This window comes from Clytia hemisphaerica, unplaced genomic scaffold, assembly GCF_902728285.1.
Source record: "Clytia hemisphaerica strain Z4C2 unplaced genomic scaffold, Clytia hemisphaerica genome assembly, whole genome shotgun sequence".
Classification (NCBI taxonomy): domain Eukaryota; kingdom Metazoa; phylum Cnidaria; class Hydrozoa; order Leptothecata; family Clytiidae; genus Clytia; species Clytia hemisphaerica.
In genome coordinates, this window is record NW_027103473.1 from 1,937,246 (window position 1) to 1,958,398 (window position 21,153).

General features: G+C 35.0%; 2 protein-coding genes across 3 annotated transcripts; one reads left to right on the forward strand and one right to left on the reverse strand.

Annotated features, from left to right (window-relative positions):
- Window positions 1–1,138: 1,138 nt before the first annotated feature.
- On the reverse strand, window positions 1,139–15,553 carry LOC136798471 (endoribonuclease LACTB2-like). Its single transcript, XM_067055084.1, has 6 exons — window positions 15,401–15,553; window positions 5,653–5,819; window positions 4,577–4,809; window positions 3,870–4,022; window positions 3,409–3,480; window positions 1,139–1,765 (listed from the first exon to the last, which is right to left on the reverse strand). The coding sequence occupies exons 1-6, from the start codon at window positions 15,532–15,534 to the stop codon at window positions 1,643–1,645; spliced, it is 882 nt and encodes a 293-aa protein (XP_066911185.1). The 5' UTR covers window positions 15,535–15,553; the 3' UTR covers window positions 1,139–1,642.
- LOC136798472 (sperm microtubule associated protein 2-like) lies at window positions 15,549–20,922 on the forward strand. Of its 2 annotated transcripts, none has more exons than XM_067055087.1 (5): window positions 15,549–15,637; window positions 17,860–17,923; window positions 18,855–18,922; window positions 19,653–19,719; window positions 20,144–20,922. In XM_067055087.1, the coding sequence occupies exons 1-5, from the start codon at window positions 15,622–15,624 to the stop codon at window positions 20,721–20,723; spliced, it is 795 nt and encodes a 264-aa protein (XP_066911188.1). In that variant the 5' UTR covers window positions 15,549–15,621; the 3' UTR covers window positions 20,724–20,922. The 2 variants fall into 2 exon arrangements, with proteins under 2 accessions (XP_066911188.1, XP_066911187.1); XM_067055086.1 differs by lacking the exon at window positions 15,549–15,637 and adding an exon at window positions 15,899–15,917.
- The last annotated feature ends 231 nt before the right edge of the window (window positions 20,923–21,153 follow it).

Consider the following 21,153-nt stretch of genomic DNA (forward strand, 5'->3'; position numbering starts at 1 on the left):
TACTATTGTGTTCCAATATTTATTGCTAGGACTAATTTTTATACATATTTCTAAATTCAACTTTGTTCCTACAACCTTAAAGGCTTGTGATTTTTCAAAGGATGTACTCAATCCTTCCTTTGTAAATCTACCCCTCTTTTTTCAGCCTTTGTGACCCCTCTTGTTTGTTCCCCCTTTTTCATCGCAATTTTTTGTGGATAAAATTATCTCTTAATAATACTAATAATTTTTAAGTAAGACAAGAGTATCAAACTAGTGAAAAACAAGCAGATGCGATTTTTACCTTATTAATTTTTGTACTGTGGAAATTTTCCATAATTTTCCACCATAAACGTTCCAATGTTTGTATTTTAGTTTTTGAAAGTTGTTTGAATAATCTAAAGTAATCTAAAGCAATATAAATGTTTATCTGTGTCTCTGCCTTACATAAACCATGATTTCCTATTTCTTAATGGCTAATGTGTCCAACCAAAAATTTACCCCTATTTTTCTATCTTATTCTATATGTTTGTTTCTGTAAGAAAGGTCCACCTTTATATATTAATGGTCAAAAAACCTATATTTCCCCTCCTGCATGGAATTACCATACTTTTAAATTTCGAAAACCCAAAAATGGTAAAGCTTTATGACAAAAATTGAACAAAAATTTGAAGTTCCCCATGATCCTTAATTTTTTTTAAGATTTAGCAAATTTGAGCCTTGTGATTCTAATATAAAAGGTCTCTGTAGCCTAGAATTTACAGTTCGGTTTATCAATGCATGTTTTTTTCATAAGCATACAAAAATCCAATAGCTGGCTTGGAAATGCTTAGATCGAGAGATTTACAAAGCTGAAAAATGCTTTGAGGGATGCTTATATCCTAAGCAAAATTTTAGAGAAATTTAGAAAATCCGTAAAATTCCAGTCAAAAAGAAACAAATTCCGAGTATGAAGGCTCAAGGTAATGTTTAGCATATGCTTAAATTTTTGTTATATATGAGCCTAGTTATGCTTATAAGCGCAATGCTTATAAAGAAAAAAACATGTAGAGGTGCTCTTAAGCTAAATTTATTTTCTTTCAATTTAGGCTGCTGTTCGAGGTGCTGATGGCAAACTTTTGGCACATAAGAACAATTACAGAAAACACCTCCATGTTTTAATGTTTCGAAAATTCTTCTTTTAAAAATTATAAAAATCATAAAATTTCTGTTATAAATTTATCTATCTACAAAAAAATCTAAATATTCCCATATATCGTAGATTTAAATGTTGCGAATTAGGTTTTTTCTTAGAAAAATTTCCCGTGGATTTGAAGCAAATAAGCTTGAAAACAGGCCTGCACCTGAAAATGTCATACCACATCCAAAACTTGAGAAAACGAAACCGCGAAAATAATCCTTTTTAAGTAACCCAAGAAGTATATCCAATTTAACTTCAGTTCATTTAATTGAACTCCCACTTACTATCAATTCGATGAAAAAATCATCAACAGCTGAAAAAGTGTACTCATCATCCAATATCTTATGGCAATGTAACTTTTCGGGATCGAAATTCCTAGCATCTATCCAGGTTTCCAGTGAAAAATAATTCTCCGACTTTAGTTCCAGTCAAGCGAAAAATCAGGTTAAGGCGCCGGATAATTCCAAATCTTCTCCTTTATTATTACAGCTTAGCCTTCGTCCACATTTCATCGTTTACTTGGGATATTTTCCCTTCTTTTTCTAATTTCTTGAGATGTAGTTCCACATTATTCATGGCAGCCGGTATCAGTTGCTCCGCTAAGCCCTAAAAGGTTTGAGAAAATATATAATACATGTTTTTTTTTTATAAGCATAGCGCTTATAAGCATATGAAGGCTCAGATTTGCAGAATTCCTAAGCATAACATGAGCATATATGTCAGCCTAAAATATTTTTCAAGTGGTCATTTTTATCTGTTTAAAAAAGGTTTGTTAGAGGTCAAGTAAAAAATAAGACATTCCACGGCTAGCTACATTCCACTGCTCCCAAAATCTGAACAAATTTTTACAAAATTTCTGAAATTTCATTAAAAACTTGGCTCGGGGGTGAATCATAAGCATGATTCTTAAGCATATAATAAGCATAAACTATGCCTGGATGCTTTGAGAACATAAGCATACATACACGAGCCTGACCAAGGGGCATACACTTGCTTATAAAAAAAAAACATGTAGTCAGGGTGTAGAGCGCCGAAAATATGTCAAAAAGTTTTTTTAGGACCGGGGGGGGGGGTTACTTGGGCAAAATAAGTGACGAGTATGTGCGAGCCCTAAGAGTCCCTTTTTCACACCTTTGAAAGTCCCTCAAACTCAAAGGGGGTACAAAAACTATTTAAAAGCAAATTGAGTCTTTGTAAGGGTTCCAAAATTACAAAAATGAAAAATCGACTCCCTCAAATGGTCATAAATTCTTGAAGTATGTGAGTAAGTATATTCATCTGGTGGCTGTCGGTGGAGCCGGGAGTGAGGGAGTCTATCCCCTTTTCTATTTGCGCTAGACCTGGGAGATCGAATGCTGAGGTGGAGCGCCACACCTACTCCCAGCTTCCAGTAACTTACCGCCTAGATCAGATTACCCAATCTAAGCTACTCATCCGCTGAGTTGGCGGTGACCGGGGATCGAACCCACAAACGTTAGATTGTAAGGCGAAAGCTCTACCGAATGAGCTACCCGGCCACAAATTCTTGAAATTTGGACTAAAATTAAGGGTTGACAAAAGCGTCAAAAAATGGACAACATTTTCGAAAATCAGTCTCTCCAAGGGTCGATTTTCAAACTTTGGCTTTGACGGACATACCCGTCATCTCGTAAACCTAGAACCATGCCGGGTTTAAGGATCGTCTTGTTTACTTTTTTTTTTAACAACGAGCTCCTTTATATTGAGATAACACTTTCGTGGAAAAAAGAAAAGAGAACCGGACTTTTTCTTTAGTCAGGATAAGAATTGAAGATTGTAGATTGATTGATATGAAGTAATGGGTCTGATACATGGCCTTCTAAATGGGTCTGATACGATGAACCACTATTATTCATTCAAAATTTTCTCCGAGCAGATTCTGATACTCCACGCATGGCACGTATTCACACTAAAGGACATGGCTCCGTAAGAGAATCTGTCCAGCTTGAAACACCGTTTTGATCTTTTTCATCCAGGTTTCGGATGAATATTAAATGAGCTTTTGAGCCGGTGATTGGCTAAAGCAAAACAATCGCACCAAAATCAAAAAGAAATCCTAAAAACCTAAGCAGTTTTGATTGTTTTCGCTGAATAACCAATTCAGATCGTCACGTTATAACCCTTTAGAGCAAAGCTTGGTACGTGTAGAATGAATTATCTGTTAGGAGATTAGTATATAACTGAAAAGCTAAACTAAAACAAATTAAGGTAACAACTGAAAGTTCACTTACTAGGTAAACTTGCTTGACAATATCGAGGGATGTGAGCGAAGAATCACTGTGTTCCAGCAAAACATCATAGATCTAAAAGTAGAGTGTAACTTTAACCCCTTAACTGCCGTTCGTATTTTTTAAGGTTCGACCTATTTGCCAGATGTCGGCATATGCCACAAGTTTCATCTTCCAATCAAAAAGAATCTAGGTTTACACTAATCCTAAAGGTTTTTCTAAGAAGAATAGGCTTCCATTGCTAAAATTTTCGGAACAAGTTAAGAACATTTTAAAGCTTTGCGGATAAAAATACTCACAAAATGGAGCAATCATTTAAGATCATTTTTAGGCTTAAATCTAAAAGTTAAAACGGAAGGCTTCCAAAAGTTTGAATGTTCTTATAAAAAACGTGTATGACGCAAAAGTTTCTTATTGGGAAAGTATCTATAGCGGTTAATAAAACACACTAGGGAAATGCTCACTTGTTTTTCTCGGGCGTTCCTGTGGTTAATATAGTCTACAATTTTGGTATGCCCATCATTGATGAGGGAACCATGTGCTGGGTAAATGACACCAGGATTCAACGCTCTTAATCGTTCCAGCGAATTCATGTAAGTGTGAAGGTCAGAAAATATCTGTAACAAGGAGAATGAGAAAAAATGTCTTAATGTTAAAGGTTTGTTACTGGTGTAGCCACTAACGTTGAAATGATAATAGGAAGTTATGGCGTTCTAAAGTTAGTTAGTTAAGTTACGTTTAATAAGACGTATGAATAAGTTAAAATTAAAAGTGAAACTGTCCCTTTCTTTAAGAATGATAAATAGATGGAAAAAAGGGAGGGGTGAATGGGCTTTTCCGGATAAAAAATAAATGTTCAGGGTGATGAGGATATCAGTTTATGGACAATCTCAAGAGTTTGTTATTTCATAGGGTTAATTATTAAATCTTGACCCTTGCTTATATATTTAGGCTTACTAATAATGATCTTGTTTTTTGACTAGCACCCCTGCATATCCAGCCCTTTTGATGTATAAACATTCCCCTGAAGGTCCTATATCCGCAACACCCACTTAAAACTTTTATCTGGAAAAGGCCGAGAGTATCATTGAAAAATAATGTACGACTATGAAACGTTGGGGTGGGTCTACATGAACTTTTTGTAATTTACTACATCAAATCAATAACTCACTGCCGTACTTTCACCCAAAATACAATCACCAGAAAAAATCGCATTTTCTTCTTCAAGAAACAATGACATATGGTCTGAAGTATGACCTGGTGTAAAAACTGCACGAATAGTCGCTCCATCTGTGGTGAAAATATGACCATCCTTAACATACGTGTATTCTAGATATTCTCCATCGAAGGGGATTTTCTCGGTGTATCCAGGTCTTATGAACTTTGATAGTAAACTTGAATCAGCTAATAAGAGAAATTAATAGAAAATAACAAATCGCAATATTAACCCATCAAAAGCTATTATTTCAGATTTCAGATATATGTGGCAAAACTAAAAAAGAATCTGGACTTTTTATTCAGACGAGGTAAAAAAGGGGGCCACATGGGTTGTGGCCTTCCTTGGCCTAGAGCTACCGGTACGGGACTGGAAAAATCGGCGATCACAGACGATTATGATGTTTGTGGCACTTTGATAATGGAACTATAAATCTAATTCCCATCCAATACACGTATTTCCTATTAGCAGATTAATATAAAAAAGTCACGAAAAAACGTCGAGTAAAACTCTGAGACTTGGCTGGGCTGGCTGAGACATGCAAAGATTACCTCATACTTTGGACATTTTGAAAAAAGTATGCTTATGTGTGTAATATGCAGCCAATCAGAACTTTACTCTACACTACGTTGTTTCGTGACTTTTTTACATGAATCTGCTAATAGGAAATACGTGTATTGAAGGGGAATTAAATTTGGTGCAAATTAACTTTAGTGAATGACCAAAAGAATTCAATTTGATGGGAAGTAATTTTGGTAAATTTGGGAAAATTTTACAATTTGCCTGATTCGCAAAAACTTTCTAACACTAACGTCAAAACGTCTTCATTTTAGGTAAAAACACTGGCTACACAGAAAGAGGCTTGCGATAATAAAAAAAAAACATAAAGAGCTAACTGTTCCTTTAATAAGTCTGATCTTTTTGCTATTTGATAGGTATGTTCAAGCCTAATTTTAAACATACATAATCTAAACATATTGGTAGACTATCCAGCCAAGTAGTTAAAAGATCAGTCAGTAGACTCCACTAACCTGGTATCAGTTTATGTTTGATCACGTTTTCAAGTCCACCTACATGGTCATGGTGCCAGTGTGTTAGGATAACTTCTTGAATGGAACATTGAAACTTTTTCAAAGCATCTTTCAAATTGGAAATGTAGTCTAAGTTGTTCTCTTCACCAGTATCAATCAGAATTTTCCTTTATAAAGAGATGAAAGAAAATCAAAATAAACTAACATCTATTTCCTACATCTTTAATCTGAAAAAAAAAACATGTTTTGGAGAGACATTAGCCTGGAAAACCTGAAACAGGGTATGATATAGGCATTGTTTCAAATCCAAATCTACATATCTTAGAGCACACATTGCTATACATTGTATCTTAGAGCACATATGCTTTTGAAACAGATTATAACTGCAAACAACCCCTTGTACCGTCAACAGCTCTAACTTGGGAAGATTGGTCGAAACATGAAATTGTTGATATCTGGCCTGTATTTCCACTTACTGTTAAATCTCTTTGACGGTCGGTCTTTGATCGGTTACTTTGGAGGTTAGGTGAAATGGTAGCCGAATTGCTGTTCCATGTTTTATCAGATAGTCCAAAGTTAGAGCAGTTGACTGTAATTGCCTGGATAACCCCTGCTACACTGTTAGAAACCCTAGTAGAAATCCTTTTTTAGGGCTGCTCAGACTAAAAATTTGTTTTGATAACTCCACCAAGTTTATCAGTCATACTTTCTGTCATAACATGTCACAATAACTTTCACTGATAGCATGTCCTTTTTAACTTTTTTGTTTTCATTCAAAATGACCAGACGCCAATTGGAGAATTAGAGAACGCCCGCCACCTAACCGCCTATCTCCCAATGGGATTAACAAATAACGAGTGTGTAACTTGCCGCGCGAGTAACGTCAAACGCTCCATCGTTTTACCACTAATTTGTTCAATTCTTCATTCCAGACACTTAGGTTGTGTTCCACTACAGATTTTTTCATATATTGCAATTAAAAAGCCTACTCGGTGCAAAATCGAATTCGTGTATTTTATAATTTCCCGTTTGTATTGACTCAAATTAATGACTTTGCCATCCCATGATTTGTCAGATAGTCCCAAGTTATTTTAGCTAGAGCAGTTGGACGGTATACCGTGAAGTCGGGTATCTTGCATCAGTGGAGGCAAACATGCATAGCCCTCAAATGAATGACCTATCTGGTCATTAAAATACAAACTTAAATCAAAACAAAAATGGTAGAGTAGAGCTGCGAGCGGAGCTGCGTAGTTCATTTGTTTTGAAATTTGCCGCTTTGAGTGGTCAGTCATTTGATGGCTATGCATGTTTGCCTCTGACTTACTTACTTGTGTTACTTGTGTAGGTGTTCGAGCAAAGTGCTCAGGTAAGTTACTTGGTGACTCTGTTTGATCAATCTGTTGAGGGAAAAAAATCTCAGCAAATATTTTTCATGTCAAGTATTGAGTTTGAATTAGCTCTCCTGCACCCAGTATATCCATGAATTTGGGGTTCATCCGGGGTCGACTTTAAGTGAGTGTCAAGGGCATTTTGAAATTTTTCAGTTGAAGTGTTTTTTAAGTTTCTTATGCTCTTTGGCATTGCATTGAATAGTTTTGCACCTTGTACAGAAAGAGTGCAATCTCTAAGCTTGGATGTTTGATTCTTGGAGATTGACAGTTGGCACAGCCGGCCGAGCCAGGGATTTTCGTAAGCTTTTATACTGCTATTCACGTTAGGTACTATCCCTTCTAACGCCTTACAAACGTAGATGATGCCTTCTCCTTTGAAGTGAATAGATTTTGGATTGCTTGAGACACTCCCAATAATTGTTTGAGGTGCCTTTTACCCTTCTTAGAAAGGATTTTTGAATGTCTTCAAGTCTCTGAATGAGACCAACAGTATTTGGACTCCATAAAACGAAGCAGTAGAGTGTAGTCATACATTCAAATGACCGTGATGAGAAAGTTCGCAGTATCCATGAAGTTAAATTTTTTTGCTTTTTGAATGGTTGAAATTACTTGTTCTTCAAACAAGCAATCGTTACTCATCAGGATTCCCAAATCTTTTACAACGTTTTTGCTTTCAATGATATTGCTTGATGGTGATGTATAGTTTGTTTGGTCCTTGATAATTTGATTTTGACCATTATCTCAAGAGTTCAAATTTTATGTCGTTAAGTTTCATATTATTGTCGTCTGTCCATTTGTAAATTTTCTCTAAGTCAGATTGCTATGCAGTAAGGCAACATCTTCAATCGTCTTGACTTGTTTTGTTGCACGGGTGTCATCAGCAAAGGACTTCACAAAGCTGTTTAAGATATCTTTGTCAATATCGCCAATGAGTATAAGAAAGATCAAAGGACCCAGGACACTTCCTTGAGGGACTCCTGATAAGACATCTTGTGGTTTTGACTTCACACCATTTACAAGCACTGACTGCTTTCTTCCTGTAAGAAAGGAATTGAGCCATTGTAGTATTTTTCCATCAATTCCTAGTTGCTTTATCTTGTGTAGGACAATTGCATGGTCAACTTTATCAAAGGCTTTCGAGAAATCTACGTAGACAACATCTGCATTCTCTTCTTCGTCAAGTATATGCAATATCAAGTCATATTGTTCAAGCAATTGACTTAGACATGAGCGTCCACTTTGAAGCCATGCTGGCTTGGATTGAACAGATTACTTACATCCATATGTTGTACTATATGTGATCTAAGTACTTTTTCAAATATTTTTATGACATGTGATGTAAGCGCTACTGGTCTGTAGTTTACTGCCAGTGATCTGCTACCCCCTTTGTGGATTGGTGTAATTGTGCTTTGTTTCACTTCGTTTGGGACTATTCCTTTGTAGAATTGTAGGAAAGCCGTCAGGACCAGGAGCTGCACATTGAGATAACTCATTCATTGCTTTGACAAGATCATTCTCTGTGACTTGGAGGTCTGGGATGTTGTTTACATTGATTTCATGAATTCCATGAGAAAATTAACATCTAGGTCAAAATTTCAAATTCAGAAATAACACAAGTTTTCATTTTCTCTTGAATATACATATGTTGAAGTGTGAGAATCCAGAAAATCTTTCTTTAAAGTCCATTTTTCACGCTTCTGTGCTGGGGTGAAGCCTTTAATACAAAAAAACAAAAATTGCTTGAAAAAACCAAGAACTTTGCCAGAAACTTTTTTCATCCAAATATGATTGTATCAGTACACAAATCTGTGATAGAGTACTGACAACCATTATAGAAAACATATCAATAATCAAAATCTGCTTTGCTTAACTCCTATTTGTTTTTTTCTGGCTGTTATGCATGCCTACCTGACTGTCCGTTAGTCACATTGATAAGAAGAAAAGTTCCAATGAAAGCCAAGGGAAGCTGCATGTTTCTTTTATTTTTGTCTTAAAAACAGAAGTACTATGACCATAAAATAAGTGCAAAATTTTAGCCCTAAAGGTTGAGTGGGTAGCTCACAAGAGGCTCATCAAGAAGTGTCCGTTAGTCACGAAAATCATCCTACCTGAGATGAAATTTTCATAAGATCACTTTTTCAAAATGCTTGGTTTCTAACACCTTATTGCAAACAAATTGAGGCTAAACTTACCAAAAATGAAGTATTTTTCCACTAAAAGTTGTTTTCTGTTAGTAAACATGGCAATTGTCCGTTAGTCACGAAATAGATTTAAAATTCAGAGTTCGGAGAATATAATAGACGGCACTCGCTTAAAAAACCATGTATTTTGTTCTTATTAAAGCTATTTTGACTATATTTACCCATTTCACCCATAGATATATGTTAAAAATAGTCAATCCTTTCTTTGTGTGTGCATTTTATTTTTTCGTGAGTAACGGACTAGTTGTCATAATAGGGAGAATAATCCTTTTCACAAGTAAATAAATAAAATACCCTTACCCAATTTGTCTGTCTTTGTCCTGATTCAACAAAGAAACAATGCAGTGCAAAAAACACCCATAAAAACTCAACAGATCTTTATATTTCAAAATTTTCAAATTTTCGAGATCTATGAACTTGATAGGAATGGTACCACACAGAGAAAAATAAGAATTCTTCTATTCTTTCAGGCTTTTGTCATTCTATTGATATAACATTTCACTCCAAAAGCACCAAATATAGGAATGGTTGGATTGCCTCGTCAGAATCATTAAAAAACCATTTTGTCCGTTAGTCACGTTTTTAAATGTCCGTTAGTCACAGCATTTTTTACCCAATTTTTGTCATATTTTCTTACTTTGACATTTTTTTTTCAAAATTAATTTTGAAACATAAAATTCAACCTTTCCTCTTGTGAATTTAAGCAAAAAACCCAACCTGTAGCTTTAGGAACAGCACCTTACAGCTGTTTGTAAAAGTGTCCCATTTTAGATGTTAATTTTTGTGTCCGTTAGTCACGGGCCTATTAATTGCAATTTCTGACCAAGTGAAAGTCAAGAGAAAAAGTTTTATATGGTTCTTGAAACTTTGACCCCTACTGATAGTTACCACACCAAAAGAAGTTTTATTCCTATTTTCAAGCTTGACTTCTAGCCTGCTAAACAGTGGAAATGTCCGTTGGAAATGTCACATATGGAATTCATGATTTCATTATCTTGGCGTTGTGTTGTATTATCTGGTTTTGGAACACTGAAGACTTTAATATATTGCTTTGATAGGATTTCAGCCATTTCTTTATTACTTTGTGTCAGTTTACCATTCTCATTCATGAGAGGGCTAATTTTTGTCTTTATCTTTGATTTCTTTTTTTGCATGGGAGAAAAAATACTTTGAATTTTTCTTTATTGAGTTTATAGCTTTAGTTTCCATGCAGCGCTTGGAATCATTGAAAGACTTTTGCAGGTCCTTTTCTATTTGAAGAAGTTCCTTTGTTATTTTGCTTTTCTTTAAATGTGATGTGCAATTTGTTAGTCGTTTTGTGCTTTTCCTTTTTGTGAGAGAACGGCGATATCTATCAATTTTAGACTTTTTCTTGGTATCCTTGGTTGTTCGAGCTGGAATGTGACTTTCACATTTGTCCAGGCAAATTTGGTTGAATATCTATAGGATTTCTTGTGGATTATCATTGCTTAGTTTGTCATTCCATTTAATTTGATTCAGGTCATTTTTCAGCTTTTTCTATTCAATTTCATGTAAGAAAAAATTCAATGCATTGAATTTTGAATGAGGTTCTGGTTTGTCATCATCATTTTGTGGAACATTAGTATGTACTCTGTAATACTGGTATAACTGTGTAGTCATGAATAAGATCTTCATTGTTTGTGAAAACAAGGTTGAGGATGTTCCCATCTTTATGTGTAGGTTGGCAAACATACTGGGACATAAAACATCTTGTTACAAAGTTGATTCAGGTCATTTATCATTGACCTTTCTTCCAGTGAGCATCCAGGTTTGGGTAGTCCATCTGGCCATGTTGACTTTGGAAGGTTAAAATCCCCACCAAAAATTATATTAGGGGCAGGTTCCAGGGCTGAAAGGGCAAGTTTTACACCTTTCAATGGTGTTTGAAAATATTTTACTGTTGAAGGATTCCCATTGCTCTTGTCATTAGGTTGTCTGTACATCACTAGGATTGCCAAGTTTTCAGTGGCTTGAGTGAACACATAGAAGTTGTACACTTGGTGAAGTGTGAGAGTAAATTATTTGACATGAGGAAGCTATATCTTCCAGTTAGTCACACTAGGAAATCAAGCTTTCAGAAAAAACAACATCAGTCATCTACAGGATGGATTTGCAACAACAAGGATGAGAGTTACCTGAATCAAGTTCGCAAGACAATTAATTAAAACTTGAAAATTTGAAACAAAATCAACCAACCAAAATTTGTCATTCAATTCAATTCCCGAGAAAGCGCTTCGACTTTTAAGGCCTTGTTTATACGCCAAAGTAAAAACAATTCTGCACAAGTAAATGGGTCAGTGTTTGAGGTCCGGCAAAATTTCCGGGAAATAGCCTATCCGGCAGTGCACGGATCTAAGTGGGTTCTGTCTCCGTCGTAGATATTTTCTTGGGAAGTTGATCCTTCAAATTAGTTCTCAAAGTTGGCTTAAGGCTCAAATTTTTTCATCTATGGCTCAAATTTTAGACAATTTCTCATAGTTTTTGAGAACGTTAATTTCATTAAAAAGCAGCGGGCTATTTTTTAATGAATCCCTTTAGAAGTTTTGCGGCGCATTTTTTTGCTTGAGATTCAGAGGTTAACGATATAGCTGATATAGCGCTTTCGCAGCATTAATCTTTTTCTACCCTTTGGCGGGACGCTAGTGTGACTAACTGTCTGCTCTTGTGTAAAAGCAAGCTCCTCCAGTGAATCTTCCTCTTGATTTTTTCTTTCGAAAAGACAACTGATGATGGTGATGCAAGTTCAAGTTACCCGACTTCAGGGTATTTTAGATGATCTCAGCATTTAACAACACAAATGACGTTACATTGATACAACTGAGATTATCAGTCAAGGATTATACTCTAGATAAGAGAATACCCAAAGAAGAGGATTACCTTTTTAGAACATTTTTAGTCTCCTACTAGCCTAGCTAGCTAGCTACTTATTTTTTCTGTGTGCAAACACTGCCTGGGCAAACACGTAGAGGGAGGTGTCCAGTGCACGAACGGCAAACTTATTTTTCACTTTTCTCACTTATTTTGGGTTTTTACATAAATCCTTTTTGACCATCTCGTAAACAAGCTTGAAGTCCTTCTTTCAGTTTTTTCTTTCACTTTATTTGAAAGCTTCTTCTTGGAATAATAAGTTGTTAAAGCGAGCGCTATTCGAACCCAGTCCGCGAACGAGGAACCAGTTCGCAAACGATCTTTTGAAAGAAGCAGTTAGAGCTCTGCTCGCAGGTAATACTTTAACTCTCTTCCGAGATGATACAGGGGTATTTGAACTTTTCAAAACCATGCGCTTTTTCACTAAAAAAGCGTCTTTTTTTAGAACTTTACTGTTTTACTAACCTGTTTATTTTTGTAAATATTTTCTTGTCGTCCATTTTTTTGTTTTCCTTTTCAAATTTTGCTCATCGAAAAGCGCGGCAATGTAGTGTCTTCTTTTTTAATTGAGATCGCCAGCGCTTTCGAATGTTTTGATGTTGCAATGTCTTCATTTTGAATATGGTGTTCCGATCGTTCGCGGACTGGAACGTTTTTTATCACAAATAACTTGTGTTCGCGTCGTCCGACCGGCTGATGATTTTTCCTAATTTTCAAGCTTTTTTGAGTTGGAAAGTCGGAAAAACGTCGGATTTTTATAAGTATAATATGGTCCCAGCTTTATCCCACTTTTAGTGAACCTTCCTATACCTTTTGTCCTTCTGAAAAGCCAAAAACATTAGCCTTAGGCCGATGAAATTTATATATGAGTTTACCGTCGGCCGCCCGCATCTCTAAAAAGCACCCGCATGAAAATTTCATTATTTTCAAAATTCATAAATTTTTCATTATTTCCATATTTCTTTACAACTACAACCTCTATCTTTGTTAAAATCGTCTCTACGTATGTTTACACGGGTAAACAAAGAAGATTTATAACAGAAAATGCTGCCGCCCTCAATCCTACAACTGCAGTGGGCGTCCCGCCCATATATCTGCCAAACCGCCCTGACCGCCATTTTAGTTTTTTGCAAAATCTAGCGCCACTGTGTAGCAATCGATCTTTATTTTTCGTTCGCAAAAGATGCGAAGGGTTGAAGCGAAGCAAAATTTTTTATTTTGAGAGAGCATGATTGGCAGAAATGGTGGATAAGGTGCTGTTGGGAAAATAATGAATAATGAATAATGAAATCATGCCGCATCTATTTTTGGGTAAGTTCACGATGGTAAACTCATATGTAAATTTCATCGGCCTTAATCCTTTGCTTGCAGCTCCTGTAGCCAGTAGTGTGACCCCCTGTATTATTCATTTTAATTCTCCCTCGTGGTTTTTCAATTAGAGATACCCCTTTTCTCGCCGCCATCTTGAATTTATGTCACTTTCGTGACATCGTTATTTGTGATGCCCGCCTCAACTAGTGGTGATATATATGTTTCTACAGGGGGGGGGTCAGGATCCAGATACCAAACCCAGGGCCGGGGGGTGGTGTCAATTTTTTTTTTCAAATTTCAAAAAGTCAAGTTGGTATCGATACCAAAATAAGGGGGTGGGGTCCCCTTTTTTTGAAAATTAGGGAATCTTTCAGTTGGTATCGATACCAAAATGAGAGGTTGGGTCCCCCTTTTTTTAATTTTTGCTGAATTTGAAATTAGTATCTGACTTAAAATGTTGTATAATGTAAGTATAAAAACTTATTTGAATCGTTTACACTACCCTGATTCCATATAAAAGCATTCTTCATTCTATAATTGAAATTAAATTCTTATTTAACTTTTGCTTTTCTCAATCCTTTCAATCAACCAAAATTCATTCAAAACTAGAGTTGAACAAACTGAATCAAGTCGTGAATTTTTAGTTGTGATAAAATTTTTCTGTACATAACGTTCATCATACAGGCTATGTCAGGCTATGTTACAAAGACTCAAGGCGTGCCTAATACAATGAGTCTTTTATCTAGTCTAGTTTATCAACTAGCCCGGGGGCAGTGGGTTTACCAACTGACGGCAGTGCGGCGAAGAAAATGGCTTTTTAGAATCGCACCCATACAGTGCAGAAAAAAATCGGTGAAATTCATACCCTTACAGTGCATTTTTTTCATATTTTAAACTCTTTTAGAGCAAAAAAATCAAGATTTTCAGCCAAAATTTGCAATTTTTCCTAGATTTGCTGAATTTTCCACCCATCCAGTGCATTTATCAAAAGTCCACCTTTACAGTGCATTTCTGATATTTTGAAAAACATACCCTTAACCGCCGCACATACCCGTCGGTCTATTTGCCTGACTGTCCTCCCCCCGGGTCAACTAGTTTTATGAATTCGATACATTTTGCCAATTTAGTTCCAGAAACTTAATTTACGTTGTGTTAGAATGAGAAAAACTTGTTTTCATTTTCAGGAGTCTAAAGAGTAGTGGTACATAATATAAGTGATTGATAAGAGGAATGTTCTTTGAATAAAAACATCAACAGATTTTGTTTAGCGTCCCTTGTATGCAGTATCATGCATATAACTTCTTTCATTTTTACTGATTGCCAATTTAGGGGGGGGGTGGATCCCCCTTTTTCAGAAAAATCAGGATTTTCAAGTTCGTATTGATACCAATTTAGGGGGTGGGTCCCCCCTTTTTCAGAAAATTAGAGTTTTCGAGTTGGTATTGATACCAATTTAGGGGGTGGTGGTGTCTACTACTTTCAAATCTCGAAAAGTCAGGTTTTTGGGCCCTGGGTTGGTATCCTGGACCCTGATCCCCCCCCTGGTTTCTATTGATTTTGAATTAATGAGCTAACATATGTTTCAATGAAATTTTGTGTGATGGAAGATAAAAGGTTTTTAAAAGAGGAAAGTCATTTTCAGAACTCTTCTTGTGCAAATTTTCTTATAAGAAACATTTTCTCTCACGGTCACGATCAGCTGAATTTCGTGATTTTTTTACTTGGTCTCGTTCAAAATCGGTTTGGTGTTGTTCTAGTGCTCCGTTTATTTTAATTTTTGGAAAGATTGCAAGGAATAGTTTGAGGATTCTGCTGCACAAAGGAAGTTCTATAGAAGTTTGTTTTTGGTTGTTTTTTTCAAGTTCAAAGACGCTCGTTCGTGCACTGGGGCTGTTCGTGCACTGGCGAACTGACTCTAAGCTCAAAAGCTAAAAACAATAAATAAGAAAAGATTACCTTTTTCCAGAGCCTACTAGGTAAGTATTGGTTCCCTGCAATGTCATATGTCCAGGATTACATCCTAAAACTCGTATCACAAGTGGTGAAAGTTGTTCAAGTTTTGGAAGTTTCGCTAGCATTTTGGCCGCCATCTTTTTTGTTTTGGTTTGACTGACAAACTTTACGGAACCGACAAAAATGTACATAGCGACCTCGACTTTATTTACATTCGAAAAAAGATGGCTACCGTGGAAAGTGAGTTTTGATCTTTTTCTTCACATTTTTACAATATTTTTATTTAACCTATTTTGGTAATTCTTAAAATATGCTTATCATTACAAGAGCAGAAGATCAAGAAAATAGTTTTTGTTTCCTCTCATTCAATTTGCTTTCAATACATGTCAGTAGCTATATATTTTGTTTTGTTTAGTTTATTGTCTTTTTTTGATAATTTCATGGTTTTTCCAATGATGAAGGTCAGGCCATGAAGAACGCTTTTCTTGAACATCCGCCAATATTCCTGATTTAGAAATGTGTACGAGAATTTTCACTAGCTTGCCTGCTTACATTAGTTGCAAAGTTTCAAAATTGAATTGATGGCACGCATTCTGACAGTTACATCAATATGCCTTCTTACCTGTCTTTAAAAATATAAATAAAAGTAATCACGGAAAAGGACGCGAAAAAAAAAGACATAAGTGTGAGAACAGAGTAATCAAACTCGTTAGAAAAAGTACCATTAGAAGTCATAAAAAATCAACCTGAATAAATGCAATCGAAATCCCAGAGAACTTCATAATTCCCCAAACAACATTACATTACTATGTCAAACTCCCATTACATAAATTGTACAATTACGTCAGAGTAGACTACACTCGCCACCGAAGAGGTTTATTTGGAAAGGGTAATTACATTTTATTGTTCGGTTCTTTTTTAAAGATTGGCCGGGTTGGAAAAGTATGAATTTCTTTGTACATATTTTACCTACCCCAAATATTTAGGAGGCTGAGTTTTAAACAAATGGTCAAGTTGAAACGAACGATAAATGTATCAAGGTCTGTTTTATTTACCCCCTGGTGACTTAACAAAAGAGACTTAACTCGATGTTACAATCCAATTATTGAAAGTTTGTCTCGGCCTTTTTATAATGAGCGAGACATACGTTCTCTGATTACGCAATTTTCATATTGACATTTTCGAGGCATTTTGATGTAACTGTCTGATTTGTGAATGCAAACCGCCCTAGGAAGATCAGAATCATAAAATATAAAAAACTAGACTGTGAAATACTAATAGTTTACTGCCTGTATATCCAGGCTAGCTACACAACAACTTATTTTGTACGAAACATTTAACAATATATCTCTTTAATTTTTTAATTTACAGTAGAAGTATCCCTTACTTGTAATAAATTCACTTTAAATGGTGACATTCCTTGTTAAAACTTATTTGATTTTTTATCTCTATAACATAGACCTTTTAGAGATATAACTGTCTATGATTTCACCCATGTACGCTCTCTGAGCATTTCTCACACAATTCTACATTACAAATATCTGCTCTTTATACAGATCTAGCAAATTTTACAATAAATTTACTAAACACATTAAAATCCTCAAAGGAATAAAATAACAAAATAAAAGATGGTTACAGAACAATAAAAAAACAATTAACTATGTATATACAATAAACGAGTTAAAGTATAAAAGTATTCTCTTTGATATTTACAAATAAACTTATGCACAGCGGCAGTAACACATATGCAAGTTTACACAAAGATTAAAAATACAACAAAGCATCTTATAAAGAAATATTATAATCATTAAAAGATTTAGAACAATAAAAGATGGAATTTCTAAAATTCAAAAAGAAATATTTACAGAACAACAAAAGCCTTTTAGAAATTTGTTCTTTAAAGACATGCCATTAAAAAAATCCACACACACAAAAGCGCAACACGTTAGTAAAAGCCGCTGTAAATCAGGGGGTTCAGATCAATGTTTTGATTTCATCATTTGACAGTTCTATTCGCAGGAGAATAATTTACCATCAGCTAATGTTATGGTTTTTTGAAGTGCTTGTTCTAAGAGATGAGCGAAAATAATTATTTTTAGTTTTCAATAAAGCAAATTTAATCTTTCTTATACAAGATTACACTTTAATATAATGCCAATTTTGTATGTATATAAGTTTTATATTAATACTTTCTTTTTGCATAGGCTTTGCATATTTTCAATGCAATCTCACTACGGCAATTTGGCCACCATAATTTTTGCATACAATTCAATATGTCGGATGGAAAGGCGAAAAGTGTTAAGGCAGTTAAACTTAATATTCAACAACATTTGCAAACATTTGAATGTTTTTTACAAAAATGTTACTATTTTACATTTCTAGAATATTTAACAAAAATGTTTGTAGTTGTAGATGTTCTGGTCTAAGCTGGCCTTAAGTAATTTCTCCTTTTACATTTTCAGGGATAAATCGAATCGATACTCTCTCAAAGTCAAAGCCGATACCAGCAGGTTTCATTGATGACAAGTAAGTTCTTTTTCCCTAAAATACTTATATGATTTTAAGCCACCATAATTTCAGATATCCTGGATTTTTTGCCCATGGCAACTTTAGGCACCAAAATGGGTGTCGAGTGTGTGCCCTCATGTCCCTTTTCTACACCCTGCAAACTCTCTCGAAGGGGTACAAAAAACCATAACACAATAGAGTCTCAAAACGTAAATGCAAATCTTTTCGAAATTCAGTCTCTAAATAGAGGATGATTTTCAAACTTTGGCTTGACATACCTGTCACCTCGCGAACCCCCTCCATTGGAGTCTAATTTAATCTGAGAATCATGAATTTTCACTCTGCAATTTCAGAAAACTATTTTTATGAAAGAAAGGCAATGGAAATATTAAAAAGATATTCAGAAATAAACAACTAGGCGAAGCAAACATCTATCTCTGTATTTTTACTATTAAGAGGTTCTAAGACCTATTATCTATACATTTTGGTAAAAATTATGATATTGTATAGGAATAAAAGTATACAAAATTTAGCACCAAGATAGGACACAAAAAAATAAGCTTAAATTTGTATCTAGATAAACCGTTGTGCTATATAGTGAAAGATGAATAAATCTAATAAATATATGTTATAGTAATTAGTTATTAAATAGACCGTTGTGATCACCTAAATAACTATAAGAGGGTCTATCTACCTATTCCGGATCAAAACTGTGAATATCAAAAACACCAACTATCAAAACAATAACACACTGGTACATATAAATAAACAAAATTATACAATAAATATTTTTTATGAGATGTAAATTTTTTACAAAAATGTTTTAAACAATAGAAAGGTCCTGAATTACTCATTTATTTTTTCATTTTATTCCTATCACTGAAAAAATTAGGTTCTCAACATTAGACCAACTTACAGTATCATATTTTTTTGTTTATTTTTGTTTCAGGAGATCAGTTTATTGTGATAACCGCAAGCTAAAAGATTGGACCAGTGGGGATCTAAATACAAAGTTTGGTAAATTGTTTTTTGATTTCAATCAGATAATTGATAAGATCTGCAACAATAAACTTAACTAAGCCTTTATATGCATATTCAACGCTGGTACCACATGTTGTTTTTTATTTATTTGATTAATTTTCCAAGCAATATGGAAATTTGTCGCCAAAGCCGTTTTGACTATCTAGTTTTAAGATTTCCTTAAAGCCAATCTATACATAATGAAACTGAGTGCTGATGTTACATAAGCAATACAGGCCGGTCTCCACTTGCGCGCGCTTCGATCGCACTTTATCGAGCAACGGTTGAAAAAAGTTGAAGTGTGTTCAACTTTTTTTTCGAGCGCGCGCTACATTTTTATGACGTAATCTTTTTTCCAAGCAAAAAGGAGTGAAGCCAAAAAGTGCGATCGCAGCGCGCGCAAGTGGAGACCGGCCTTACGAAATGTTTCTTTTTTTCCATCAGAAATTTAGACCATTAGTCGCCATTTCTAATCATCACTGTCTCAAGTCGTTCTTAATTAATAGACTGTATATCATGTAATTTTGAAAAGAAGACATTTTAAAGACTCGTTGTCAAATAGAGCAATCAACTGACGAAACGTGCGCTTTTTTTCTTTTGATGGTTCATTTTAACAACTGCGATGTTTTTGCAAGCTCAGCATTTTTTTTCATTGCAATACAGACCTCACCATTTATCAATCAATCCGGCTTTAATCTATTTTCTTACTTTCATCTATTTTGCATAGCTCTATCAGAAAGACTTGAACAACTTGTCCAGCCCAAACCAAGGCACAAAGAATGGATGGGAGATAGGTATATATTTTTCATTTTCGTTCGCTTTTTAATGTCGGAGTAATCTCCCTGGATTTTCATGAATTAAAGAATGAACAAAAAAACGCTATAGCTCCTGCTTTCAGAAGTCTAGGTGGTAAACCAGAAGCGACGAAATAAGGAAAGCTTTACAGTCTGATCCAGGCTTGCTTAATTGGGGCCTTATTTTTTGCTGAAAGTTAAAAATAATAGAATTGATTTATTCGTTTTTAGCTAAAAAAAATTCATTCTTAATTATACTAGTGGACTAATTATTTTTTAGTATTAAATTTTCTCCAGAGACACTAGCTAGTAAGTAAATGGAAGTAAAAAAATGGAAATGGGTATGTAGTTCGCTCAGGAAATTATTTTGAAAGTCCAACGTGTTTTCTAAAAATAATAGCGTTCTTTTTCATTTTCTTAATAGACCAACACCGATCTGGCTCGTTAGCCAAGGTGCTAAAAGTGCCAATGCATCAGGCCGTGTCCAATCGCTTGCAGAACCAAAACGACATCACAGAGATTTTGAGCCGAGTAAACCAGTCTATTCGATAGTGAGCAACGCGGCTAAAAGTGCAAGTGCTAATGAACGTATCGAGACTCTAGCAAAGGCTAAATCGTATCAGGAATTACCCATTAAGCCGGATAGTTGTTGGGATTATAGTGAATGGAATTCGGATGTCTCCAAAGCAGCTTTAAAACACAATGCAACTGATAGAACTCAACAGCTTTCAAATCCAAAATCTTTACACCGCACGTATAAAGAAAGTAGACCGGTCATATGGCAGGTACCGCACGCTGCACGGAAAGCGTTACCAAGCATACGCGTTCAACAATTATCAAGACCGAAAAGCAGGTCACAGTATAAAGAAGATTACGATAGCACTTGCTGGAAAGTTTCTACTAGCGCCAAGAATGCACGCCCTTCACCCCGTATTGAAGAGCTATCCGCCCCGATACCTAGAAAAATTAAACAAAAACGAGGTGGTGCTGCGCCTAAAAATTAATCTAAATCAACTGTAAAATATTTTATTTTTCTAACCAAAATCCTAATTTTATATATGTCATCCTTTTAAATCATCTTCATTTTTATACCTTTTTTAATAATCAAAAAATATGGTGATCATTTTGCTTGTAAGTATAGATATATAAATATTACCCTCTGATTATTATGGCCTTATTATTAAAAAACACAAAAATTCAACGACAAAACCGCTTTAGTTTTCGTTCATAATTTCATTTATTCAGTTTTACACGTTTTTTATAAGAACATAAAGCTTCGATGGCCAAAATGTTAAGAACAAAGAATATTTTAAGGCTTTGTGGGCTTTAAAACAGCCGATTTCTTCGGAAAATTGATGAAAATACTCACAAAATGGGGAAAATAAGAACATGTTAAGAATATATTTAGGCTTGAAACCCGGGCTTGAAACTCAA

Bases quoted from the DNA above. Each gene is read 5' to 3' on its own strand.
- LOC136798471 (XM_067055084.1), bottom strand. From the start codon at position 15,534: ATGGCGGCCAAAATGCTAGCGAAACTTCCAAAACTTGAACAACTTTCA. The intron at 5,820-15,400 runs GTAATCTTTTCT...CTCTTTATAAAG, and splicing joins CTAGTAGGCTCTGGAAAAAG to GAAAATTCTGATTGATACTG. The intron at 4,810-5,652 runs GTTAGTGGAGTC...TTCTCTTATTAG, and splicing joins CAAACATAAACTGATACCAG to CTGATTCAAGTTTACTATCA.
- LOC136798472 (XM_067055087.1), top strand. The intron at 18,923-19,652 runs GTAAATTGTTTT...TATTTTGCATAG, and splicing joins GGATCTAAATACAAAGTTTG to CTCTATCAGAAAGACTTGAA. The intron at 19,720-20,143 runs GTATATATTTTT...TTTTCTTAATAG, and splicing joins AAAGAATGGATGGGAGATAG to ACCAACACCGATCTGGCTCG.